At 51.0% G+C, this 26,786-nt stretch overlaps 1 protein-coding gene across 2 annotated transcripts in view; it reads left to right on the top strand.

Annotated features, from left to right (window-relative positions):
- The window catches only part of CD247 (CD247 molecule), a 75,850-nt gene extending 53,444 nt beyond the window's left edge, over positions 1-22,406 (top strand). The window contains exons 2-8 of one of the 2 annotated variants that reach the window (XM_057729571.1): positions 15,825-15,928; positions 17,085-17,141; positions 17,715-17,795; positions 18,383-18,415; positions 19,223-19,279; positions 20,784-20,825; positions 22,069-22,406. In XM_057729571.1, coding sequence (XP_057585554.1) covers positions 15,825-15,928; positions 17,085-17,141; positions 17,715-17,795; positions 18,383-18,415; positions 19,223-19,279; positions 20,784-20,825; positions 22,069-22,134 — 440 coding nt within the window. In that variant the 3' untranslated portion in view covers positions 22,135-22,406. Of the gene's footprint in view, positions 1-15,824; positions 15,929-17,084; positions 17,142-17,714; positions 17,796-18,379; positions 18,416-19,222; positions 19,280-20,783; positions 20,826-22,068 lie in introns of both variants that reach the window. The other variant, XM_057729569.1, reaches the window with a different exon arrangement.
- Positions 22,407-26,786: the final 4,380 nt, after the last annotated feature.

The following is a 26,786-nucleotide window of genomic DNA, read 5'->3' as shown; positions in this document are numbered from 1 at the left end:
TGAGCAAACCACTCAGAGCCCCTCAATCACTCAGAGCAGCTGTGCCTCTGGTACCAGGAGCACAGGCCGATGCTAAGACAGTGCTGATGCAGTGTGAGATGCCCACCCCAGCTCCTGGCGCCGCCCAGGCTGGCGTCTCACTCCAGCTGTTCAGAATCTCCCAAGACACAGGTGGGTGTGAGGGCTTCCTAGGCAGGCCCCAGCACCCACAAGTTGGTCCTAGGCAAACGACTGGATGTGAAAAAACCAGAGCTAGGAGAAAAAGAAATTATAGGACTGTCCTCGTTAGCATATTTTAAACAAAGCAGACCTCCAGGCAGCCAAGTTAGGCATGATGTCCGCGTGAGATCACCCGTCGTCAGGATGAAATGTGGGGAATGAACACAAGGTGGACCTGCAATGTTAGGGCCGTGGTTCCTTGGGTTCCTCCTACAAAAGTGACAGTGTGGGAGTACTGGTCCCTGCTGGGTTGCTCTGTGTCTAGGACAGAGAGCCTTGGGGCTGCCTTCTTTCAAGGAGCAGCCTGTCTGCAAATGCTCAGGTGGGGCTGGATGCACTCATGGAATCTTCCAGACCCAACCAACCCAGAAGGCAGCGATGCCAGAAGTGAAGCATCCGCGAGAACACGGGGCAGCACGTTAAAATGCAGATCCCTGGACCGTCCTTTAGAGACTCTAATTCAGCTGCTCTGGGGTGGTACTGACACAGGTCCCAGACCAAACTGGCAGGCACTGCTGAGGGCTTTGGCTCTGGTGCCAGCCAAAAGGAGGAAGGCATCCCCTCTCCACCCAGAAACTAGATCAACTGACTCTTTGGGTCCTTCTCCGTCAAAATTCTCCGCATGGGTATTTTTCATTATACCCTGCCGTGGGACCTGGTTAGCTCAAGTCAGAGAAAACCAAGAGAAGCTGAAGGGGCTACCTTCTGGGCCCCTCTCCTCCCCACCGAGGCCCCTCACTCCTGGGGTGGGTGGGAGAGAAGGCAGCCGGGACACAGGCAGTCCCCACGTGCATTCCCTGCGCTTCACACAGAGCTGCCCCATCAGAGAGGACAGATAAAATCCAGCGCCGTGAGCGCCGGGAAGGCCCTGAAACTGAGTCCTCAGGGCTCCAAAATGAAAGCGGCTGTCGCTTCTGAGAGCGGCAGCTTTGACGACATTTGGAGTCCCCCTGTGTGAGAAGAGAGACCCTGTGCTTCCCCCTGGTCCTCTGAGCGGGGCAGATTGAGGCTCTCCGCGGGGGAGCTTTGTGTCTCCAGAGGGGCTCTCTGTTCCCCGGGCCTTCAGATCGGAAGGCAGCGGCCTGTCCTCAGGGCTGTACCGTGGACACGCGCGCGCGTGGGCCCGGCCACCCGGAGCCAGGCCTTCTCCAGGTCCCCGTCTGCCTCCCTCTCCCCTCCCCACGCAGGCCCCGGGGCCTGGCCGGTCCCTGCCTCTCAGGGGGACCCTTGGGCAGTTCTCCTTGGCGTCTGGGAGGCAGCCCCTCCGGCCCCAGCCACCCCCGAGCGCTCCCAGCACCCGGGCCGACTTCCCCGCAGAGGCTGGGGGCGGTGCGGTTCGGGGGATGGGACCGCAAGTGGGGGCGGGCGCTGAGCCTGTGTGAGCAGTTCAGGTTCAGATGGGAGATCTCGGGCGATAACCCAGGCTCTGGATGGCGGCGCTCGACAGGAAACCTCGAGCGAGGAGACAGCTGTGGGCCGAGGGGAGGAGCTGCTGCCCGTAACCGCACTGAGAGGCGGGGGCGCGGGAGCCCACCCTGGCCGCGTGGGGAGGGAGGGTCTCGCGCCCCTCCACTGGGATCGGGGTTCCTCTCCCTCGGGGGAGGGCGGTCCTTCATGAATGTGGTTGGTGACTTGGGGCTGGGGTCCCGTTGGGCTTTGCGTGTGGGTGAAGAGCCCAGCCTCTGAGCGCACCGGCTGGGCTGTGACAGCCTGGGCAGGACCCGCCCCTGTCAGATGTGGGTGGCCAGGGCCCGGGGTAAGCGTGCGCACGACCCCCTCGCGAGAAGCCCCCCAGAAGCCAGCCCCGCTTCTCCCCCTACCCTTTCCAGGGCGGACCCCTGCACGGGGAACAGTGAACTTGGCCTCGGAAAGCTCAAGCTTGCCTCTTTAAAATCCCGGGGAGTTGCTTACTCTATCCCATAAACTATTTGTGTCTGATTTCAAATCAAAATAGCACGTTCTGCCCCCAAGTCTGGGAGAAGCTGAAGTTGGCACAGTGGGAAGCTGCTCAGTGGGGCCTCATCCTGTGGCTTGCCCCCCACCTGTCACAGTGCGGGGAGAGAATCCCATCACAAGGTCTACAAAGGTGGGGGAGGCATGGCCCCGGGTTCAGGGAGGCCCCGGCTGGCTGGCGAGGGGCATCAGACAAGCAGATAGATGCACAGGTTTCTGCTGTGGGTGCTGCAGGAGCCCAGAGGGGTACACTCAGTTCCCTGGGGCCAGCAGGGGGGTTCCCAGAGGGCGGATGAGGGCTGCAGGGATGGCCCCTCTGGTTCCCTTCTGTCCCATGGTCTCCCCTGGGCTGCTCAGGCAGCTCAGCTCCTGATGCCCAGACACCTGCTTGGCTTCTTAGGTACCTGACTCCCAGGGAGCACTGGTATGGTTGGAGCGGGGCCGTGGGTCAGAGCTGCTTTCACCTGGCTGGGCTGGTGCTCATGTCAGGGATGGGGCAAGGAGGGACTTGCGTAGGAAAGCATCTCTTTTCTGCAGCACTGGGTAATAATAACAAGAACAACTGTGCTCTTCATCAGCAGTAATTGTTTTTATGTTCCTGCATAAATGTATGAAAATTTCCCAAAATACCATTACAGTGGAAATTTCCATATATTTGAAATACTTCCAAATGCCAGCAAGCCATCACCAGAAATGTACTGTCACCGCCAAGTGCAGGGTGCTTTGCTTGATGGACGAGTCCCTGTCCCTCGACTTTCTGACTGCTTAGAATTGTGCCGCACACACCTGGTTTGATTTAAGGGTTGATGTCATTTGTTTCTGTTTGTGTTGTTTGATATTATGAATGTGATATACTATCATAGAGTTTCAAAGAGCACAAAAAGGTGCAAAGTAGAAAATAAGTAAAATTTTCCCAACCTCCTCCTCCATTCACTCCTCTCCAGAGTTAACCGTGGAAAATGTGTATTGTGTATTAAGCTCTCCAGATATATAGGTAAGCAGATAGATAGATAGATATAGATACTTTTTATTGTGGCAAATTATAAATAATATAAAACTACCATTTAACCATTTATAGGTGTATGACTCAGTGGCATGAAGTACGTTTGCAATGTTGTGCAACCATCACTGCTATCTGTTTCCAGAACTTTTTCTTTTCTTTTTTACTGTTTTATCGATTTTTTATTTTTTAGAGAAATTACCGATTTCATATGAGAGATAATTCATAATACGCTATTTTTGGTATGTAGTTCTATGAGTTTTAAAATTTGGATAGTTTCATGTAACCACGATCACAAACAGGATACAGAACAATTTCCCTCCCTAACTTTCTTCTGTATTTTAGAGTTTTATATATTCAAGATTCAATCCTCTTTTTTTTTATTGGAGTATAGTTGCTTTACAATATTGTGTTAGTTTATACTGTACAGTAAAGTGAATCAGCTATATGTATACATATATCCCCTCTTTTTTGGATTTCCTTCTCATTTAGGTCACCATAGAACACTGAGTAGAGCTCCCTGTGCTATACAGTAGGTTCTCATTAGTCATCTAAGGATTCAATCCTCCTTCATACGTGTGATTCAAAAATATTTTTTCCCAGTCAGTGGCTTCTTCTCAAACAAAGGGAATATACTTAACAAATTATGCACGAAACCTATACACTGAAAAGCACAGACCATTTTTAGAGAAACTAAAGAGTTCTAAATGGAGAGATTTATCATAATCATAAATGTTTCCAGAACTTTTTCATCATCGCAAACAGAGACTCCATCCAGATACATTTTTATGTCTATATAAGTATACATGTGCAGCCTACATAATATGCTTTTTCTTTTTTATACACAAATATTATACACACCACTCCAGAGGTTGCTTTTTCACATAATTATCTTGAAGATCTTTCCATAGCAGCACATACAGAACTATCTGTTGTTCTTGTTTTTTTGAACTACTATACACGAACATACCAAATTTATTTATCTGGTTTCCGGCTGGTGGACGTTTACATCGCTCTTCTTTTTTTTTTCCTTTTTTTGCTCTTGCAGATAATGATGCAATAAATATCTTTGTGCATATATCTCTGCATACTGTGAGGGTTTATCTGCAGAATAAATTAAAGCCTCAGAGAAATGGCAAAATCCTGCTTGGAATTTTTACATGAGGGTTTTGCTCTAGAGTGGGTTTCTTTTAAATGGTGCTAATGTTCAAGACCGTAATGTGAGGGCCGTGTGCTGTGGGCTGTGTGTGAAAGAACAAAGGCCTGGTGAGACCTGACCTCTCCTCCAGGCTCTGCTACACGTGCGCCCCGGGACCTCAGGAGAGTCACTTCACCTCCCTGACCTTCAGACTCTTTATCTGCAAAGTGGAGCAAATAAGATGTGCCTGGCTCACTTCACCTCACCCTTGTTAGGATCAAATGAAATCAAGAATATAAAAGAGTTTTGTAACTGGAAAGCGTAGAGCAAATGTTTGGTATGACCACAGTTGTTATAGTGTCAATCCCTGGAGTCAACCAGGAAAGCCACAGGTCCAAGCTGGCAGCGAGAGGGAAGATATAGTTATAGATGTCTGTGTATACATGCATGCATATATGTATATACGTACGCATATATGCAAGTATATACACATATACGTATATATTGCTCTGTGTGTGTGTGTATCTTGCTTATAACTGTGCCTGGCAGAGAGCAAGTGCTGTCCACTAAAAAGAGAGGCTTGTCTGCTGGCCTTGAGGGGCTGCTAGGAAGGTGGAATGAGTGGAAAGAGCTGAAACGTGAATTCTGCTCACTGAGGGAGGTCCCTGCCTGCCATTGTCAGAGCCCTGTGCATCTCTCTTGATGGGAAGATCCGTTTATTCGCCCGCCTCCCTGCTCAGCTGTGAGGCTAGATCTGTGTCCTTACTTGCTCCTGACTGCCCAGCACAGTGCCTGCACCTTCTAATAACGACGGTCTATCAGGGTGTTTTGAGTCCCTACTACGTGTCAGGCACTGTGCTAGGTTCTTGCTTACATGCAATATGCCCCCTCCTTACAGTAACTTAGAAGTTAGGAATTACGGTGGCTGTTTTAGAGAAGGAAACTGTGTTAGTCTGCTAGGGCTTCCATAACAAAGTACCACAGACTGAGTGGCTTAAACAACAGAAATTAATTTTCTCACAGTTCCGGAGGCAAGAAGTCTGAGCTCAAGGTGTCAGCAGGGTTGGTTTCTTCTAAGGGCCTGTCTCCTCGGCTTGTAAATGGCCATCTTCTCTGTGTCTTCACGTGGTCTTCCCTCTGTGCGTGCCTCTGTCCTAAACGCCTCTTCTTATAAGGACACCAGGCATAATGGGTTAGGGCTCTAATCCCTCATTTTAACTTACTTTCCTCTTGAAAGACCCTATGTTCAAATACAGTCACATTCTGAGGTACTGGGGGTTAGGACTTCAACATGTGAATTTTGAGGGGACACAGTTCAGCCCATAACCGAAACAGAGGCTTGGCGGTCAGATGTGTGATGAACGATGAGAGAATGAAAAAAATGAATGGATCTGCATCTATCCCTTCACTAGAAATAAAACCACTTTCTGGGTGGAAACCATAGCTTGGTTTATGGGACAAGGGCAGAAAAAAATAAAGTAAATACATGCGGGTGGATGAAGACAAATCACAGAGGACCTCACATAGCAGGCTCGACCCTGGCAGTGCAGCCCGGATCTTAAGCCCACACTGCATCTCACCTGTCTTGCATCTCACCTGTCTTGCATCTCACCTGTCTTGCATCTCCAGCTAACCCCAGGGCCCAAGGTAACGGTGAACCCAATTTATCCAATTGGCTTTAATTGTTTTCTTTTTTCTCTTTCTTCCCCATCCTTCCTTCCTTCCTCCCTCCCTCCCTCCCTCCCTCCCTCCCTCCCTCCCTCTCTCTCTCTCTCTCTCTCTTTCTTTCTTTCTTTCTTTCTTTCTTTCTTTCTTTCTTTCTTTCTTTCTTTCTTTCTTTCTTCTTTCTCTCTCTCTGTCTCTCCATCCCTCCCTCTCTTCCTCTTTCTTTCTTTCTTGGCTGTGTTGGGTCTTTGTTGCTGCGCATGGGCTTTTCTCTAGTTGTGGCAAGTGGTGGCTACTCTTTGTTGCAGTGTGCAGGCTTCTCATTGGGTTGGCTTCTCTTGCTGTGGAGCACAGGCTCCAGGTGCGTGGGCTTCAGTAGTTGACGCACGTGGGCTCAGTAGTTACATCATGCAGGCTCTAGGGCATGTGGGCTTCAGTAGTTGTGGCGCCCAGTCTCAGTAGTTGTGGCTCGCAGGCTCTAGAGTTCAGGCTCGGAAGTTGTGGCTCATGGGCTAAGTTGCTCTGCGGCATGTGGGATCTTCCCAGACCAGGGATCGAACCCGTGTCCCCTGCATTGGCAGGCAGATTCTTAACGACTGCACCACCTGGGAAGTCCCTAATTTTTTTCTTTTAAATTTTATTAATGTTTTTGAAATTACAAAAATAATGTGTATTTGGTATTAAAAAAAAAGCCCTGCAATTGCTCCCCATCTCGTTCAGAGTAAAATTCACTGGCTGAAGAGTTTCTAACTAATGCCCCCATGTTTTTGTCACCCTCTAACCTCATCTTCTAGCACTCTTCCTCTTCCATGCCACCCTGGCCACACTCTCCTCCTTGCTGTTCAGACACACCAGGCCTGGGGTCACCACAGGACCTTTGCACCTGCTGTTCCTCTGCCAGGAGTGCCCTTCCTCTCCATATCTTCACAGCTGTGGCCTTCTGACCAGCCATGAAAAATGGGATCCATCTCTTTGTCCTTTTGTATTTGTATTTACCTGACCAGTAGTGAGATTGAGTGTCTTTTTCTATGTTTATAAGCAATTTATTTTTCCTCCTCTGAGAATTGCCAACTTTTATATCTTTTGCTGATTTTTCTCTTGGACCAGTTGTCTTAGATTTTATTTTTCAAAGTATTATTGACTAAATTCTAAACCTATAAAAAGCTTTAGGAATGAAGCTGTTCATCACAGAATTTTTTACAATGGTGAAAACTGGAAACAAATGGCCATCCATGGGGGAATGGTTAAATAAATAGTGGAAGGGTTATGATGCAACCTTTAAAAAGAATATTCAGTAAAACTATAAGGTAACATGAAATATGAATATGTGAAATGACATGAAAATATAACCTTAAATGATAACTAACTGAAAAAAATGTTTTTTTCAGAGAAAAATTTTTTATGTAGAATGATTACAGTTTATAAATAACAAACACATTGGGAGGCAATCTGCCATCATGTTAATAGTAGCTGCGTTTGAATCTGGTATAGCGGGTGATTTTGATTTTTTTCTACTTTCCTGCACTTTTATAATGAGTAGACTTACTTGAAAATAAAAAGCGATCACAGAAAAACATTTTAAGTGATTGCACAAACATAACAAGTTTAATGGAAATAAAAATACAAGAAGGGAAATAGTCACCTAAAACCCTGTTATGAAATCAAACAACTCCCTTTTCCCCCCATTCCCTTAGAATCCTTGTCTATGGGGATATAATTTGTAGATGGTTGTGACTAAGATGATTAGATTTACAATCAAACATGAATATTTGAAATCCAACACTGAGGAGGGGCTTGAGGAGACTGGCAGATTAAAGTGAGTAACAATAAATTACACATGGTCTTAATAAACGATGTAGACTTGTTCTGCAGGTCAAGGTGATTAGGATGTCTCCAAGTGGGTCAGCCTCTCTGGGCATTGGCTGGTGCGGGTTCTGGCCTCACATTTGATAGCAGGCCAGCTACCTATTAACTCTCTAGGTCTTTCAGTCGCCTGCCTCCTCAAAGAAAGAAGGCCATTTGTGAAGTCAGAATATCACCTACTAATCTGGATCCTCTGAGAAGGAAGTTCTCCACACTGGTGAGCATCCTTTCTCTGCATCCCTGAAGACCAGTAAGTGGTCCAAGGGCAGTACCAACTGGTGATTAGGACTCTGGACGACATGGTATCTGTGGATTATGGATTCAGACAGGTCTGGGTTCAACCCTGGCTCTAGACCTGAGACATGTTATTAAAGCTCTCCCAGTCTCAGGTTCTCTAGCTGTAAAGTCATAGTTGCTGTAAGGATCAAATGAGAAAACTCACACTTGCTTCCTGGCAGAAAATAAATCTTCAGCTGGTGGTTATAACTATTATCCTGTGTGTTTAGCATATATTTTTCCTGCTGTAGTGAAAGTTAGTTGCTCAATGAAAGACAGCAACTCCCCTGAGGGGGAGGTCTGGGTGCCTATGGTGCTGCGGTCGACAGGCTGGGCATCACACCCAACACAGGCACCCCCAAGGCTGCTGCCACTGCCTTCCTGAAAACACATGACTTCCTGTTATCTAAATTCTTAGCCTGCAATGTCATCACCAGTTGTGTCTGAGTCTGGAGGTAGGGCCTCCAGGACCCTGGGCTCAAGGTTGGAGATGCAAAAGGAGGTCAGAAGTCTTGGAAGCTGTCTGCTCCTACCTGAATCGTAGGCTATTAATACTGATACCACTAGCTCCTATGTAGCGAGAGCTCACCAGCCCTTCCCATTTCCCTCACCACCCTGGGAGGTGGCTAGGGTTATCCCACGTTCACACAGCTAGTTAAGCAGCAGAGCCAGGACTCGGACTCAAGTTGTCTACGTTCAAAGGATTTATTCTTGCTGTGACGCTGAAGTGCTCCTTATTAGGGCAAGACAAGCTGGCCGTGGGAGGGATTTTAAAGGCCCTATAGACATGGGAGAATCTTTGTGCTTCCAGAGGCAGAACTAAGACCAAAGTTGTTTTTTAAAAGCTCTGAAAATTTGAGCTCTCCACCAATAATTGAAGGGTGGCGAGCTCTCGGTCACCTGAGGTATTCAAGCAGAGGCTGGAGATATTAGAGAAGAAATTCCTACAAAAGGTGGGAAGCTCTCTGGATGTGAGAAACCCCAGAGGCACCAGCATAAAGTGGAGAGACTTTGCATCAGATGAAACTTGGCAACTTTCTAGCCGAGTGATCTTCCTGAGACTCAGTTCCTCATCTGAATAGAATTGACAGTCATTCTGCCCATATCATTCAGCGTTGTTCTGAGGATTAAACCAGATCACGCAAGGGCAAAGAGTTCTCTCAACTGTGCACAGTGTAAACGTAAGTTACCTCGTTATCACTTGCTGAAGCCGGGAGTTCTCAGGATGTCCACACACTATTGAGCTCCTGCTGTATGTGCACTTTACACATGTGCATTGTCTGGTTTTTTATCCTCATATACCCTGAAATGTGGGTTGTTGCATCTTAAGATGGGGAAGCTGACCAGGTTCTGTTCCCAAGCGTGTCATGAAGGGGTAGGAAGCCCTGGTCCACTCCTGCTGCTTCTTGTGCCTCCAGAGCCTCTATCATGGGAAAGATGGTCACTTGAGACCCCGGGGCTGAGCATGTGCCACTGGGCAGGGCACTTCCCCACACACTGTTATCTCATTTCATCCGCATAACCACCTTGTGAAGTTAATCTTATTACCCTCCTTTTGCAGATGGAAGAATTGAAACTCAGAGTGGCGTAGAAAATTGTCCCAAACCACAAAGCCAGTAAGAAGCAGATTCAGAATTTAAATCTTAGTCTCTCTGGCTCTAAGGCCCATGTTCTTTCCTCTTCTCAAGTGGCCTTGCATGTGCTTGGTGAGGAGGGGAAAGAAGCAAGTGAAACCAAAATGCATCATCTGTGCTTTCCAGGGCTTGCTGGGGAGGGAGACACGATATGAAAAGTTCACAAGCTGCTGTGACTAAGTGTCAAAAGCCAGCAAACAGTAAGGGCTGCGAATTCAGAGCTAGGCAAAAACTCTGTGTCCTGCACCTGGAGGTGAGGTGCACCTAAGGCAGAGAGGTTGGACAAGTACCTGGAATCGGGAGATTCAGTAATCCCATCCAGCTCTGCTGCTAACCTGCAGCTGTCCTCAGGGGAGGTACTTTATTCCTCTGGTCTTAGTTTATTAACCCGTGAATTGGACCCAGTTATAGCTCCCTGCCTACCTTCTGGGCTCTCATGAGAATCGAACTTGATCAGGCACAGGAAGTCATTTTAAAAGTACAAACTGGGGTTCAGGACTTCCTAGGTAGCACAGTGGTAAAGAATCTGCCTGCCAATACAGGGGACACAGGTTCGAGCCCTGCCCTGGGAAGATACCACATGCCACGGAGCAACTAAGCCCGTGTGCCACAACTATTGAGCCTGTGTTCTAGGGCCCATGAGCCACAACTGTTGAGCCCACGTGCCGCAACTACTGAAGTTCATGCGCCTAGAGCCCGTGCTCCGCAACAAGAGAAGCCACTGTAATGAGAAGCCTGGCACCACAATGAAGAGTAGCTCCAGTCTCAGCAACTAGAGAAAGCCCGTGTGCAGCAACGAAGACCCAACGCAGCCAATAAATAAATTAAATAAATAAATTAATTAATTAAAAAAAAAGTACAAACTGGGGTTCAAATGGGAGATATCCTTACTAGTTGGATGTGAGGGAGTTTGGCAGATGCCCTGCTCCTCAAAAGGACTTGCTGGAGGGGGAGATGGGCACGAGTGTGTGTCTGCAGCTTTGGGCTACAGCAGGGCCAGGCTGATTAAGTCCTGTTCTGTTTCCAGAAGCTCACCATCTGCCTAGGAGACAGACAAACAACACAATTCAAATATACCTCACCCAGAGAAACCAGACCCTGTTAGGGCAGGTGCCTCCTCCAGGCTGCTGTCTGGGGCCCCAGAATCTTCCTGTTAATGGTCAGTACTGTGTAACTTCCTGAACTCAGGAGCTGCAAAATAAGGAAAGAGTTTATTTGGGGTCTTAAGTACTGCAATTTGGGAGATGCAGATTCGGGTAATCCGAAAGAGTGTTCCGAGGAAGAGAAAGGGTCAAGGGTTTATAAAGGCAAAAACCCACCAGGCTGTTAAGAGTAGCCCGGAGAGAACTGTGATTGACTCTGACATGAGTCGGAAAATATTTGTCCTTAAGGAATCACAAGTTGTTTTAGAGTGCGAATTCCATAAGTAGATAGGTTGTCATGTGTTATTTTAAGGTAAGGGTCCAAAAAGCATCTTCAGTTTCTGGCAGGCATTCTGGATGACATCATCAGGTCAAAAGGTCAGATTACATGGAGGCTGAGATATGTGTAAGTCACACTTTCTTAATGGCCTCCTGGCCCCATCTTAGAGAGCTCTCTCAGCAATACGGATGCAATTTTGATTTTGCTTTCACACCTGCTACCTAGCAGGAAGGCTGCAGCTTATTATGCTGTTGGCCCACTTTACCTGTGCCTACGTGGCGGATGACAGTGTGAGGACGGGGTCTGGGAAACACCTGGAATCCAGGTTCCCAGTTCAGCCAGGCCCTGACCATCTGAAGCGACACCAAGTTTGTGATGGGGATTGCTGTGAGCATGCTGGCAAGCGATCTCCTGGCTGTGAGCAACTGCAGGCTGCAGGCTGGGTCCCCTTCTGTCCCCAGTGTTCTAATCCCAGATCCACTGCAGGCAGTACCTGCGTGTGCAGGGCCAGCTCTTCTGAAGCTCCAGCTCGCTTTTTTGCCAGGTGACGTTAGGGTTGTGCTTTACCCTGGAGTAACTGGAAGCACCTCTAAAATGACTCTGTCACAGCCCGGCCAGCTGGGGTGAGACCTGATCCTGTAGCACCTGTAAGACAACTCCAACCCTGCAGCACCTAGATCTTTTCCAGCCCAGCTGGACTTCAGTTTCCATATTTGCCAGGTTTCTGTCCAGATGTGGGGGTCCAGGGAGGTCGGGGCTGTGACCTGTGGATTGGGTCACCTGTTGGACCTGGGTAAGGTGGAATGGGGTTGGGGAAGAATCCCCTTACTTCCCAGATTTGCTGAGTCTGCCTTGTGCAGGGGGCCACAGGGTGGCTTGTGGAGGCCCAGGTTGGACGGGAAAAGGATCGTGGGATCAGATTCCACCCTCAGCTCTCACCCTGAAGCTCAGCTGGAAGCATCGCTTTTCTGTTTTGTAAATAGGGTCTCCTGCTTTGTAAATAGGGTGAGGTCCCCTTTCACGAGGTCACCGTCTTGTCCAAGTCTGTGCTAGGAGGCTACTGCTAGGTTCTGGCTTCGTTTTTCTCAACACGACTCTTCTGATACAAAGCAGCACCTCCCGAATGGGAAATCACGTGACTGCTCATCAAATGCTTGCAGGTTTAATTGGTGTCACCTCACGTGCAGGATCTGGTTACCTGTGCAGTTGTGAACACCCAGAAGTTAGGGAGAACAGTGTCCCTAGTCCTACTATTCCGTTTAAAAGTTCTTGATACTATTTGACCCTTTTTCCCTCAAATAAATGTATTGGTGGTGATTTGGGAAAAAAATCATGGTACCAACAACAGCTGATGTATGGAGCACTTATTACATGCCAGGTCCTGTACCCCATGCTAGTCACCTTAACTAAGCCTCATCATCCCCTAAGGAGGCAGGTAATATTATTATCCCCATTTTATAGATGAGGAGTTAGAGAAGTTCAATAACACACAGTTCAGAAGTACACAAAAATTGCAGTGCATATGAGAGACTGAGGCTTTAATTTTGTTTGTTGTCTCTGTTTGGCAGTAGAATTTATACTTGTTGTAGGGTACGGCTGTACCGCTATGGAAGGCTGCACCTGAGGGAAGCTGCTGCTCTGAACCTAACCCTGCTGTGCACTGGTCCATGCTCACGCCCAGGCCCTACCCTAGAACAATTAAGTGAGAACCTGGGGGCATGGGGGATGGGCCAATTCCAATCTGCAGCCAGGATCAAGAGCGCCAGGATTGAGAGCGAGAAGCCTCAGTCAGTATCTGGGTACTTGTTCAAATGCTGGGGTTCTCCTGGGTGCTGTGGATCTGGGGTGGAGGACGGGAAGCGTGAAATGCAACAGTTTCTCCGGTTGTAGAGGAAAACAGGCACCATATCGCCTCATTAAATACCTCTCTTTGGGACTGAATATGGTGGTGATGGAAACAAGAGGCACAAGTGGCTCAGGGAAGGGGGCGAACAGGTCTCTGCCTTTGGGGTGGTGGGGAGCAGGGAAGAAGCTGCAACCTGGGAGTGTCTATGGCTCCTGCCTTTGAGTTGTCATCTTGGAAAGCTGCCTGCTGTTCAAGGGAAGCCCTTCCACCCTGGGTGCAGCCTCATGAGCTGAGCCCTAAGTCCCATGAGAGCAGGGACTCAGAAGACCCTACCCAAATGCTAGACTTCATTATCCTTATGGAGGAAATGTACAAAAACACCTACCAATGCATTCTCTCCATTTGATTCTCACCACACCCTTAAGATAGACACTATTACCCACCATTTTACAGATGGTACAATCGAGGCCCAGAGAGGTAAGGTGACTTGCCCAAGACCACACAGCTACTCAGTGGCAGGAGAAGGACTAGAACCCACCTGATACCCAATCCAGGGCTCTTTCTATTTCAATACCCTCTGACAACAAGCAAATGCCCAATCAATATTTAATCAGTCATGTAATTGAATTAGGTCTTGGGTCCCTGCAGGGACCTTTCTGGATCATCACTGCCTTTGTCAGTCCCATTCCTCCCTGCATGGGCACAGCAGGATGAGGCAGAGGGAAGCTTCCTACCTGGGAAGTGTGTGGCTATTAATATCCTTTCCTCGACCAAACCACACACAGCACACTTGTCTTTGGTCATAAAATCATGCTGCTCTTTAAAAAGAAAGAAAGAAAACCTGCTTCTATTACTTATCTCTGGGGAGGCGCCCAATCCCCTCCCCCACTGCGCTAGCTCTGCACAACACCAAGAAATATTTCTTCTTATTTGTTCTAAATTTACTGTCCAGTAATTTTTCTGTTCTCATTTTATGTGACAGGCAACTGAGCGATTTTCTTCCAACCGTTTTTCTGAATCTCAGCCACTCCCATAAATCGCCGCTGACACCTCCTCTCCAGTCTTAAAAGGGAAAAAAAAAATCACCCCAGCTTTGGTGGCCTTTGCTGGGGGCTCGAATGTCTCTTAGAGGCTTTCAGACCCCCGCCTTTAGTCAGCAGGGGCTTCTGGCGCTGCCTCAGGGCCAGAGGGCAGGCCAACCTTGTGTAGGGGACCTGGCATCTCCCCTGAAAATTCCATGTATCTAGTGAATGCCTACCCTGTGCTCTGTGTGCCGATGGGGGTGAAGGAAGAGGCAAGAATGAAGATGCAGCCATTGTTCTCCAGCACTTACTCCAGCCTAGACGGAGGGGAATTTCATAACCCAACACATGATGTCTGTAGAGTGCTCTATGGGAGACAGGCTCTCGCATCTCCATCAACACACTGAATTCTCACCAGGGGCTGTGATGGCGGGACCTGAGTCCCATTCCGGCAGTTGAGCGGAGGGGATGGTGCTAGCCATGGTAGGCGGGGAAGAGGAACCAGCCCCAGCAAAGGCAGGCGGGTAGAGCAGGAGGGGCAGTGTGGGGACTGGACCTGGGCTGCTAAGTCAGGGCGGGACTTTGCTCAGAAAGACTGCTTCGTGGATGGTTTCTGAGCAGGAAGTTCACAAAGAGATCAGCTGCCTGGGGCCAGGAGGCGTCTTGAATTAGGGATGGAGTTCAAGGTTTGAGGACAGAGGGATTCAGGGGGGTCGGGGTGGGGACTCTGGGGCAGCCTTGAATCACCTGCACCCAAGCCAAAACGTTGCTCCTGCCGAAGTGTGGGCCGGGCTGGGCCCAGGGGGTGGGGGTGGGGGAAAGGAGGGGAGACGTACTGCTTGGACGGTCCAGGGCTGCCTCTCACTTGCTGTGTGCCTGCTCCTGGCGAAACCTGAAGTTCTCTGTGCCTCCGTGTCCGCGGGGTGCTGTTGGGAGGATCTGACAAGTTATTACATCAAAGCGGTGTCTGGCATGGAGTAAACACGAAAGAAATGTTACAGTTTCCACCCTGGTCAACAGAAGAGGCAGCTGCAACAGGGTAAATAACCTGCCCCAAGTCACATAACTAGTACGGATGAGACCTTGTTTCAAGTGCGTGTTATCCGCTCCCTTAGCCTCGGTGTAGTCCTGCTGGTGGCCATCGGAGGGCGCCCCGGGCTTGAGAGAGACTGGCCGGGGGACCGCTGCTTCTGTGATACCAGGCAGGGGTGGAGTGAGCCGCCTACTTGGCCCCGTTTTACACTTGAGTTGCTGCACACATACCTGATAGGAAGAACAGTCTAGACTTAAAACTGTGTCTCCTCCCTCACAGTGCCGTGAGCTTTCAAGTAAAATGCTAACTTTTATTTAACCAGAATATTTACTGTACCTCCTTCCAGTGTGCACAGGACAGTCTGACCAAGGTTATTACGGCAGCGGGGATCAGGGGCCCCTTGGCAATTTGGGGTGGCTTCGAGTGCCTGGTTCAGATGGGGCTGCCACCCAGCTGGGCTCCCATGCCGTGAGGCAGCAGCCCTGTGCACAGTGGACAATTCCACCTTCCCACCTAGTTTCTGTCTCCTTCCTGTCTTTGTGGCTCCACCGATGCCATGTCTACTGTTGGGGCAGGCTAGGTTTTCCCAGGGGCTGGTCCAAGGTGGGGAGAGAGGCTGTGGTCAGACGGGTGTGTGTAGATAATGCATCCAGCCCCCCGTATGATCCGTCATGGCACACCCCCTCCCCATGGGGTTACAGGGACATGTTCCGTCCCCTGCGCCTGGTTGACCAATCTCATCTCTTGACACAGCGGCACAGAGCTTCGGCCTACTCGATCCTAAACTCTGCTACCTGTTGGATGGGTTCCTCTTCATCTACGGTGTCATTATCACTGCCCTGTTCCTGAGAGCGAAGGTGGGTACCACGGGGCTCTGGGCGGAGAGCATGGTCTCCCCACCTCGGTGGATATTCAGAGGGCTTTGGTCTTGGAAAGTCTCAGGCGTGGGTGGTACCTGAGTCTTGGTGTTCATGGGCAAAGCAGAGACCAGCCAAGGGTGCATATTGCGGGGGCTGGGGAGGGTGGGGGTGGCGTCTGGCTGAGCCGGACAGAGTAGGAGGGTGAGCCTGGGGCTCGCGCCTTAGTGAGGCGCCATGCAGATGTGTGAACAGGAAAGCGTCCCAGGGCGGGGGGTTCTGCTGGCAGGAAAGGGAGTTCTGCTTCAGGCGGTGAAGAGCAGGGAGGTGGCGGACCTGCAGTCTCTTTCCAGATGCTGCTGTCCAACTGCTGACCCAGGCCCGGGTCAGCCTTTTCTCTTCAAACCCGTGTCCTCATTAGTACACGGCAGGGTTGGCCAAGGGCATGGATTTCACTTGGTGTCCTGCAGACCCTGCATTTCTTGGAGGGGCTGGGCGTGGCCATGGCGTGGGCAGAGGGTGGAAGGACTTTCGGAAAGGAAGCCTCAGTCGTTATGACTTCCGTGCCTCAACCCATGTCTCTTTTGGAGTTTGGACTTTGGCAAAAGATTTTCTTTTAAGAAACAGAGCCTTACTGATTTTCTTAAGTTTGAACAACGCTGCCCGAGATGATCTCTCAGGGGGTTCCCATGCTCTGAATCTGCAAGACCGTGCAGTTTCAGCTGAATTCAGGACACTAAGCCAGCGCGACACAGTGCAGCAAGGAAAGCACCCTGCCGCAGGGGTCAAGATAGGAGGTGGGACCTTGCGCAGCCACCGTCCTTCTCGGGGTGTCCTCCGAGCCCCTGCGAGGAAGGGGCCCGGAGCACATCCCGGAACCCAGGGGGCGCGGCCCGCGAGCCCGGCGCTTCTGCGCACGCGCGAGGGCGCGGGCCGGGGGACGGGAAACTGCGGTCGGTGCCAGGGCCTCCTGCTTTGCCTGCACTTGACCCCTGGAAGGAGAAAGGACACTTGAATTCAGAAAAGGGGCTGCCACGGCGCTGGCTCCCGCAAGGGCCCAGCCCCAGCAGGCAGGGCGCGCGCCGCTGGCCGTCGAGGAGCGGAGCGAGGCTGTCCGCACAGAGAGTGACGCGCTTTCTCTCCTCTTCTCCATCAGTTCAGCAGGAGTGCGGCGGTCCCCGCCCACCAGCAGGGCCAGAACCAGGTCTACAACGTAAGTCCGCCCCTCCCGTGGAGCCCCGTCTAGAGAAAGTGCAGGCCTATGCTGGGACGTGGGGAAGCCGCGGCCAGGGGCTCGGTTGCAGGTCTCGTCCGCGGCTATCAGCCCTGCACGTTGTTTTAACCTCCCTGGGGCTGCGTTTCCTGACGCGGAACACGGGGATAGTCATCGTGCCTGCCTCGTGGGGGTGCTGTGAGGATGCCGCGCGCTAGCGGTTTGATGACCCGCAAGCGCATACTTAGCGTAGCGCCTGCTCCTAGCGAGCCCCCGCCCGGCAGCGGTTTCAGAAACCGGAGGGCTGGGGGTGGAGAAGGAAAGTATAGGATCTTCCCTGCGGTGCAGAAGCGATTTCACTTTCTCCGTGCAATGGGACTTTGAGCGAATCCATGATCGCCCCTCCACTCCCCATGGTACATCTTTGAGATGTTCTCCGAGATGATGTCAGCCGGTGGGTCTCGCAGCCCCCTCTCCTTTGTGAGCCACCAACGAGAAGGGACTCCCAGCCCTACTGGCCCCATCCTCCTGAGCGTCTCTTTCTGGTCCCTGACGCTTTTCTCTCTGTTTTAGGAGCTTAATCTAGGGCGAAGAGAGGAGTATGCCGTGTTGGATAGGAGAGGGGGCCTGGACCCCGAGATGGGGGGGAAACCGGTAAGGCCTTACTCTGTGTGTGTGTGTGTGTGTGTGTGTGAGAGAGAGAGAGAGAGTGAGTGTGTGTGAGAGCTCAGCTGGGCAGTGAGAAGAGGGCTGCTGGGCACCAGGACACTCCGCCTCTGCTCAGGACCCTGACATGCTAGAGGCCTGGCCAAGCGGACAGATGGGGGTCCCGTTTGCTGCTGCCCCTCTTCTCCTGTGCTCTTGGCTCCCTCTGAATCACAAGGGGCCTCACACATGTGAGTGGGGCGACTGGGCCCTTATGCCCACCTCCCAGCAACTAAACTCCACACCCTGTGGGGAGGCGAGCAGCTGGAGGAGGCCCGAGTGGCATCTTCTTAAGAGCAGAGCTCCGCCTGGGTGTGAGAGAGCGTGTCCATGTGCGTTAAGGAGTCTGAGGCATGGTAGAGGCACCAGGGCCCATGAGTGGCCGAGCGAGGCTGCAGCATCTTGGGGAGGGCACAGGCTGATGGCAGAGCCCACAGAGGGTGTGGGGAAGGGGGCCTGGGGAGGGTGCTGCAACTGTCCAGGCCTGGATTTCTGTTTCTCCATCTCTAACTTCTTCCCCTTGTCTCTCCCAGCAGAGGAAGAAGAACCCACACGAAGTCGTGTATAATGTGAGTACAGGAGGTGGCACAGTTTTCCTTGGCAAGTTGCAGGGTAGGGGCTGGAGGAGGGCTCCGGACAAAGGCTTTGCTCCCAGCTCCTCGGTCTCTGCCTGACTTGACCTTCACTTCCCAGGGCCAAATAATGCCTCTCTTGCTACTGCCTGCAGTGGCTGCTTGTAGGAAGGCCCCTGGGCTTGCCTGCTTTCCTTCGGGCCCTGAGCCTGCTGCGGGAGTTCCCGGGTCAGCCTGGTGGAGTCCTGGGGGGACAGCGAGGTCAAGCTGGGCAAGCCCCTCCGAGGGGCTTCTGTTCCTAGGGGCCGGAGTAGTGTCCTGAGTCTCACCTCTTGCTGAAAACCTCGCTGTCCTGGGTGTTGATCTGGGTCTGCCACATGGGACCACTGCAGGGGTGACCACCCTTCCCTCCTGCAGTTGGCTGACCCACAGCCCATGGTGTTGGCTGTGTAAAGAGACAACTTGCTCAAATAAATGGTTCTGGGGGCTCCGGGTGAGCCCTTGTGTTGTCCAACATGCGTGTCCTTTGGCCAAGACTCCACATGTTATCTTTTTGAACCTAACCTGAGCTTCCCAGCTCAGTGCAAAGGGCTGGCAGCTCAGAGAAGGTTTCAAAGGGCTGAGGAGGTGGAGGAGGGTGGGGTTGGGGCTGGTTGTTAGCAGAGATGTTTGAATCTCTGGAACCTTGAATGTGGAAACCCCCCTGCCCCACCAACTTGGGAATCCAGAGGTTTCCTTTTGTAGGGGAGCCCCCTGTTTTCTACATCGGTTGGTAAAACCAGCGTCTCATGCCCTCTTCTCCAGGAGCTGCGAAAAGACAAAATGGCAGAGGCCTACAGTGAGATAGGGATGAAGGGCGAGGTGAGTGTTGCTCTTTCTTCATTCCCAAGGATTGGGTGGTGCAGGAGATTCTCCAAAGAGCCCCATCCCGTCCTCCTGTCACCTGCAGAAGCCTATGTGGTGGCTACCAGAGGCAAAGGTTAATCCAGCTGTTACCCATTTGATGGTATATAAGGTCCTCAGAAAGGGCTGATGCCCTTTTAGGATTGAAAACCAAGTTAAACTCTAAGATGACCTATGGTTTGTGAAAACGGGTCAAGTCTGTCACCATTAATAATAATTATCAAGTGATTAATGTGTGCCAACGTAAGTTCAGCACTTAGGATGGTGGGGCCCCTTTTTCACACGTGATTAAGAATTTCCGAAAGTGCAAGCAGAGCACTGAACCCTTCTAAGCTTGCTCCCCGTGTGGCTGCGTAGGTGGCATGCCTGCAAAGCTGGCCTGGCCAGTGCTTTACCAGGTGAGTGGTCTCATTTAATTCCCACAATAACCCAATGAGGAATGCGTGCCCCGCCAGGCACAGGAGGTTCAGTAACTTACCAAGGTCACAGAGCTGGTGACTAGGGATCCAGAATCTGATCGGACTTTACAGCCCAAGGTTGTACCCACCACCTAGTTGCTGTTTCCAATGAGCATTGATGACTAGCCAAGAATTTTTTAAAAATTTGTTTTATTGACGTATAGTTGATTTACAATGTTGTGTTAATTTCTGCTGTACAGTAAAGTCATTCATTTATACATATATGTACATTCTTTGTCATATCCTTTTCCACAATGGAAAAGAAATGACGGCTGTGTTATACAGTAGGACCTTGTTGTTTATCCATTCTGTATATAGTAGTTCGCATCTGCTAATCCCAAACTCCCAAGCCATCCCTCCCGCTACTCCCTTGGCAACCAAAAGTCTGTTCTCCAAGTCTGTGAGTCTGTTTCTGTTTTGTAAATAAGTTCATTTGTATAATTTGTTTTAGATTCCATATATAAGTGATATCATATGGCATTTGTCTTTTTTGTCTGGCTTGCTTCCACATCTTGGCTGTTGTAGATGGTGCTGCAGTGAACATTGAGGTGCATGTATCTTTGTGAATTATAGTTTTCTCCAGATATATGCCCAGGAGTGGCATTGCAGCATCATACGGTAACCCTATTTTTTAGTTTTTTGAGAAACGTCTGTACTGTTTTTCCAAGTTAGCCAAGAATTTTGAGAACTGCAGGGAGGCCCGTTTATTCCAAGCGGTGGCAGCGTGGCCAGCTCCCGTGTGGCCCAGATCCAAGAATCTGATGCCTGTGAGGGTCTGAGTCGGGCAGAGCAAACCTGAGCCCCGTCAGAGCCAGGCCTCACCTAACCCTGTGGAGGCCAGGGGCTGGCCAGTGACCCGAGGACCCTTCTCTCCCTGGGGCAGGAGTGCTGGCTGGGAGACAGTCACCGCTGACTCTCTGGGGGCTCCCTGAGTAGGGCTCCTGAGCAGGACGGCGGCTGCTGACTCTCTGACTTTCTCGCCTTTTCTTGTCTCACTCCCACAGAACCAGCGGCGAAGAGGCAAGGGACATGATGGCCTTTACCAGGTGAGTGCTGCTGGCCCTTCTTCCCAAGGTGGCACCAGCTAACCGGGGCCAGGCCCAGGCTCCCTGGCTGCGCTTGTTGGCGGTGCCAGCTTTTGTCAACAGCTGGGCCGGGCCAGCCCAGGGCGCCCGTGCCGGCCTGTGGTGACGCCGCTGCTCGCCAGTCCCTGGGGCAGGGCTGCCGTTAGCCGTGCAAGCACATGACTTGGTTCACAGTCAGGAGGCCGTGGGACTCTGGGGGAACTGGGCACGTCAGACAGGCGGCAGCTGCCCAGAGGCTGTGTGGTCTGGAGCAAAGGGCAGATGGAAGCAGAGGACACCGCACAAGCCACTTCCTGCCTCTTTCTCCACTGCTCTGGGCCCTTGCAGAAGCCTTGCTCTGCCTCGTGTCCTCACACCTCATAGGATGGGTGAGAAGATTGCAGTAAACAAATCAAGAAAAATAACTTTAGAAAGAAAATGTTACTGTAGTCAGGTGCCGCGTTTTTGCAAATCAGTGTGAATAATTATGCAAACCGAGCACCGCCAACCTGCTTCTCTAACATGTAATTCCCAGCGGGTTCTCGCGTGGTTCTTTCGGCCTCATTGGGGCTGTTCACAGCTTGCTTGACTGCCTCCAGAACGTCAGACTGCCGGGCTTGCCTGAGCTCAGAGTGCTGTCCAAAGGGCCCCCAGATTTTACTGTGTGTGATGCTGTTGCTCTGTCTCCTGGACCAGAGAGGGAGCCGTTCCAGTGAGATTGGGACCCGCTTGCTTGTTCCCTGACAAAGAACATAGCTGTGGCGGCATGGCCTGGGAAGGGGGCTCAGGAGGGCAGAGGCCAAGGAGCTACTCTCTCCCCCATGACAAGTCCCGGCTTCCCGGAGGCCTGGGTATCAGCGACCGTAGATTCTCTGGAGCACGTCTGGGCCCCCCCACCCCCCGATTCCAGCTCAGCGACTCTCCTTCCTCTGTGGTCTGACAGGAAGCTCTGTAGGGTACAGCATGTGGGAAGCTGGGAGAAGGGGAGAATTTAGCTGGGAAGGAATGACACCAAAGCCATTCCCAGTGGGACACAGAACCCGTCTCTGCGGCAGCTGCGTGGGCCAAGGCCCCCACCTGTGGCGTGAGGGGACTCTTCCTGCGCCCCTGAGCCGGGTGGGGGATCACAGGCCAGGCCGCAGCGGACACCTGTCGGCCTCCAGGTAGGCTCGTGCCCCCCGCAGGGCTCCTGACCCCCTCTTCTTTTCTGATTTGCTTTCCCCAGGGACTCAGCCCGGCCACCAAGGACACCTATGCTGCGCTCCACATGCAAGACCTGCCTGCTCGCTAACAGCGCTTGGACTTTCACCACTCACAGGCCAGACCTGCAGACGCCCAGATTGTTTGAGACACAGGATGACGTATCTACAGCCCAGTTCACGCCTATCTCTCCACCACCCAAGTAGTCCTCTTTACGAATGGGATGCTTCAAGTTGTAACATTCGGTCATACATATCCAACTCCAAACTGTCACACAGAATTTCTTCCCTGGACGCCGGGAGGGCGTGCGTCCCCCGGGCCCTGTCCTTGAGGCGCCGGCTGTGCGCGCAGCCTGTTCTGGGGTTTCCTGGTTTCCTGGAGGCTGTGGGCATGCCCCGCTGCCAGCGGCTCCAGGCTCTTACTTGGGAGACGGGCACCCTCCTTCTTAAACACAGCCAAGTACCGGCTGTGTTCTGTAAAGTCCCCGGAGAAACCCCAGATGTTAGCGCATGTCCTAAGGTCTGTGTTGTTCTGTCAGTATTTGAGTGGCTTTGCTCCTGCTGTAAATTTGGCTTCTGTTGTCCGCGTAACCCCTCATGGCAAGGGAACTGGTGATTGGGCCTCCCTGTGAAGGGTGGGGGCAGAGGGGAAGGTGGGAGTAGGTAGCAGCCCCCAGTGGCTGGAGGAGAAGCAGTGGTGGATCAGGGATGGGAGCAGGGGAGCCAGAGGCCTGGGGGGTGGGGCAGGAAGGGGCGCTCCTGCTGTCAGGCATACGTCCCCTGTGATAGAATTTGTGTGCCAGGCTCTGTGGGGACCAAAACATGAAGCAGCCTGGCCTTGCCCTCATGGAGCCCACACTCTCACAGGCAAGCGAGCAGTGAAGAGTCCGGTGTGAAAGAACATAGCAGTGTCATTACAGACTATAGACGAGGTGAGGGGGCAGCGAGAGACGCGACCACATTCTTTGTAGGCACTTGGTCACCTCGCACCAAGTAAAAGACAAACACGTATTGGGAAAGGCCTCGAAGGAAGACTCCGCACCATTAAGACCTAGAAAGATCCCAAAGGACAATGGCATGGCAGGAAAAACCTCAGCTGACTTGCTGGAACAGGGCTGTGTAATAAAAGGGCACGTGGCTATGGATGGAAAACCCTCTCTCCTCTGCTCGGTCTTAATTTATACTGGTTTGCTAGAGCCTTACTTTTTTGCATAATAAATGCTTCAGTGCAAATGCTGCTTTACTGTAATCTTTATTTCGGCAGTCGAGCCTGTAGTGGTCATTTAGTCATCAGGAAATCAGCCTGCTCCCAGGAGAGAACAGATAGCTCCTTGGCAAATGCAGGCGAGCAGGGTGCCTCCAGTGGCCCAGCCTGGGGCAAGATGGTGTCTGACAGGCCAGGCCTTATGAAGGAACCGGGAGAAGGGGAAGGGGAGGGCCCTGGGTGCAGGGCTCAAAGCATCCAGCTAGCTTGTGGCGTGCAGGTAAGAGAGCAGGAGAGAGGCCAGCTGAGCACTGGGGCATCAGGAAGAGGGAACATTGCTGGCAGAGAGTGTCTGGAGGTTATGAGCCGTCGCTGATGCCACAGCACAAAACCTCTGTTTGGAGAATTCCCAGGTGGTCCTGCGGTTAGGCTCCGTGCTTTCCCTTCAGGGGCCCCGGATTCGATCCCTGGTCGGGGAAGTAAGATCCCACAAGCCATGCACATGGCCAAAATCCCCCCAAAACCTTAGTCCATAGGGTTTGGGGAAGGATGAGGGACAACACAGTCTTTTAGGTCAGGTTCTTCCACAAGAAGTGAGCCTCTCCCCAGCAGTACCTCCTTTCACTGCAGAGGCTGTTTATAAGCCCTAACGCATCAAGCCACCAACTAGTATTGGGTAAAGATGTTGAAATCCAAGGCCGTGGCTATTAAAAGCCCCTGAGCATTTGGCATTCCAACAGGGGTGATGTGTATCTCTGCCAGGAGAGAAGGTATTTGATTCATATCCTGGCCTCAGAGGGGAATTCAATTCCATTCAACAAGTATCGACCTAGCACCTCCCTATCTGTGCCCAGCACTTGGCAAGCTACCAGGGAGGCTAGAGAAGTATCATAATAGAGTTAGGGCCTTTAAAATTTTGTCATTGGACTTCATCCACACCGTGTAAAGATCCTAAAGGACAATGGCACGGTGGGAAAAGCCTCAGCTGACTTACTGGAACTATGTAAAGAACACTGCAGTGTCATGACACACACAGGTCAGGCAGGTGGAAGCAGAGTGAGGCAGGGGTGAGTAGCTGCTGATGAAGGGATGCAGACCAAGCCCGGCAAGTTATGGGAGAAGCTGTGGAAGTTTTCATGGAAGGAACAGGCCTCTGAGGAGGGACAGGATGGCTGGAAACTCTCAGTCCTAATTATGTAACCTGATCATGGGGCAAAGGAATGGGAAAATTACACTGTTGTTTTAGCTGTCTTTCCACTAACTGAAGTTCATAATGACGGGTGACAGCCTCATTTGGGCTGCTGCTTCATCTTCTACTCACTGGGCATTTTATAAAAACTGAAGTTGGCTTCCTGTGTTGTCAACGTAAGCCTCAACCTCATACCTAGTTTTAAGGTCAGCTGAATTTTGTATAGGCTGTGTGACCCTCATGGCTGGCCTGAAAGTAACAGTTTGACCCAATTCTATCAAGATTTTTACTCAAGAGGTAGGAGGAAAGCTGGCTGTAAGCTATGGGTGTGTGAACTTCCCGGGATGGGTGGGACAGAGGACTTACTGGACTCTGTGCAGGACAACCACACGGAAGGCTGGTGGGAGAAGACTGAGTAGATGTGCTGGTAGAACGAAGCCCCAGATCAAGCTGAGAGTGGACCTCAGCTTCGGAGAAAGAAAAGGCTGCAGTGAGAGCATGCACATCCTCTCATGGGTAATTCCCCTTGGTAGATACCCCGGGAGTGGGTTAGAATGTAACAGCATTTTTACAAAGGACCCCAGGGTAACAGAATGGGACTAGTGCTTTCCCCTCATTCCTTAGCTCCTGGCGAATGGCTTTTGCTTTAGGAAGTCCTCATGCTTGTGATCCCGCCGCTTTCTCTACTAAACAGCTGATTCCTGTTAAAACTTGAACCTGTTTTAAGAAAATAACTTTACAAACTGAAAAGCAAGTTATAAATAGGAGACGGGGTAGAAAGGAAAAGAGCGAGGCATTCTTTGACCTAGGAGCAGGGGAGAAAAGGACCCAGTATTTGTCTTCCCACTTTGGGCCCCTCTCAGGACAGCAACCATACCTTGAGACCACAGCCCAAGCTCTCGCTTTCAATCTCTCTTCTGTCTCCTAATTCAAGGGGGACGCACAGATTCAGGTTATACACACTAGTTAAACTGGACGGCTCCCAAAGCTCTTCAACAAGCTGAAGTTTTCTCTCTGGGAAATTCACTTTAAGATTCAAATTTTCCTTTTCATGCAGTCAACTAATTACATTAAGACACTAAATGTTGGCTACAAGAAGCTATAGAGAGCTAAGCTGTGTACCCTCAGACAGGAGAACCAGAGGCCACGTTCGGGATTAGCTTCCCTCAGGGGACCCCACAGAATGAGTGCTCAGGGCCTGGCAGGAAATGCTAGAGGGTCTTGGCAGTTTAAACAAATTTGGAAAAGGCAATTTCAATGCCAGTTCCACAGTCAAATACACAGTGAGAGGGGACCTCCGAAGTGCCCTCTCACAGATCAATCAGGACTTGTGTTTGATCACACAGAGCCCTTGGGTCTGAAGGAGACCACTGCTACTGGGTCCTGGGAGCCACTAGGGCCTGGGGAGAGAGCAATGCAGTGGCCACAGAGCCCCATGGAGCACAGGGGGGAGCGTGCAGGAGCTGGGGAGGGGGTGGGGCAGGAACCCACGAGCTTCCTGTGCTTCTGGGACGCCTGAGAGCACCTGCTGGAAAAAACACGCTGGGAGGCTTGGTTGAGTCGTCTGCATGGGAACGGGTGAAGCATCCAGCGTAGCAACACAACCACCTCAGAGAAACTCAGACAATGTGAAAACACTTGGAAAATGGTTTAATGATGTTTTACAACAGAAATGAACTGTACAGTTACAGTAAGTTTAATATATATAAAAAATTACAGCAGACAAATGCATCTACACAAAATCTACCATTTCATTCTGATTCACTGTCACCTACACAACCTCTCCCAAGCCCACAGCCCCCTGCAGGCAGCCCCAGGAGAGGGAACCATGTAAAGGGCACTTTTAAAGAGACAGCACCGCTCACGGTTCTACCACCTCCTTAGGCCTCAGGAGCTGTCAGCTAATTCCCCCAAATGGGAAGTTGCTTGTTTCAGGTTTTCAAAACCAAGAAAACGTGTGTGTCCCAGGGGCCCAGATAACGAGGCCCCGAACTCCAAGTCATCAGTTGATTCTTATAAAATATTCCTATTGGAGGGGAAATGGCTAACCAGGTGCTCTGGGACAGTGAGGCTATACGATAGCCACCCAGATCGCAAAGTCATCTAAGGAGAAATGTAAAAGGACTCCCAATAAACTACTTAGGAATTGTCACTGCCTCATTAAAGCTGCTGGACAATTTTGGAAAGAATCATTTACACCACATCTTAAGTTTCCACAAAAGAGAACTCAAACTCACATTTTAAAGTACATAAAACAAAAAGTTTTGGGAGGCCAAGGGGTCAATTCCCCCTTGTGTCCCTCCCTTGACAACAGTGGAAAAACACCCCTGAATCAATATTAAAAAAAAAAA

This window comes from Hippopotamus amphibius, chromosome 3 (genome assembly GCF_030028045.1).
Source record: "Hippopotamus amphibius kiboko isolate mHipAmp2 chromosome 3, mHipAmp2.hap2, whole genome shotgun sequence".
Classification (NCBI taxonomy): domain Eukaryota; kingdom Metazoa; phylum Chordata; class Mammalia; order Artiodactyla; family Hippopotamidae; genus Hippopotamus; species Hippopotamus amphibius.
The sequence above is the reverse complement of the archived record's forward strand: the minus strand, read 5'-3'. Positions and strand labels throughout refer to the sequence as shown.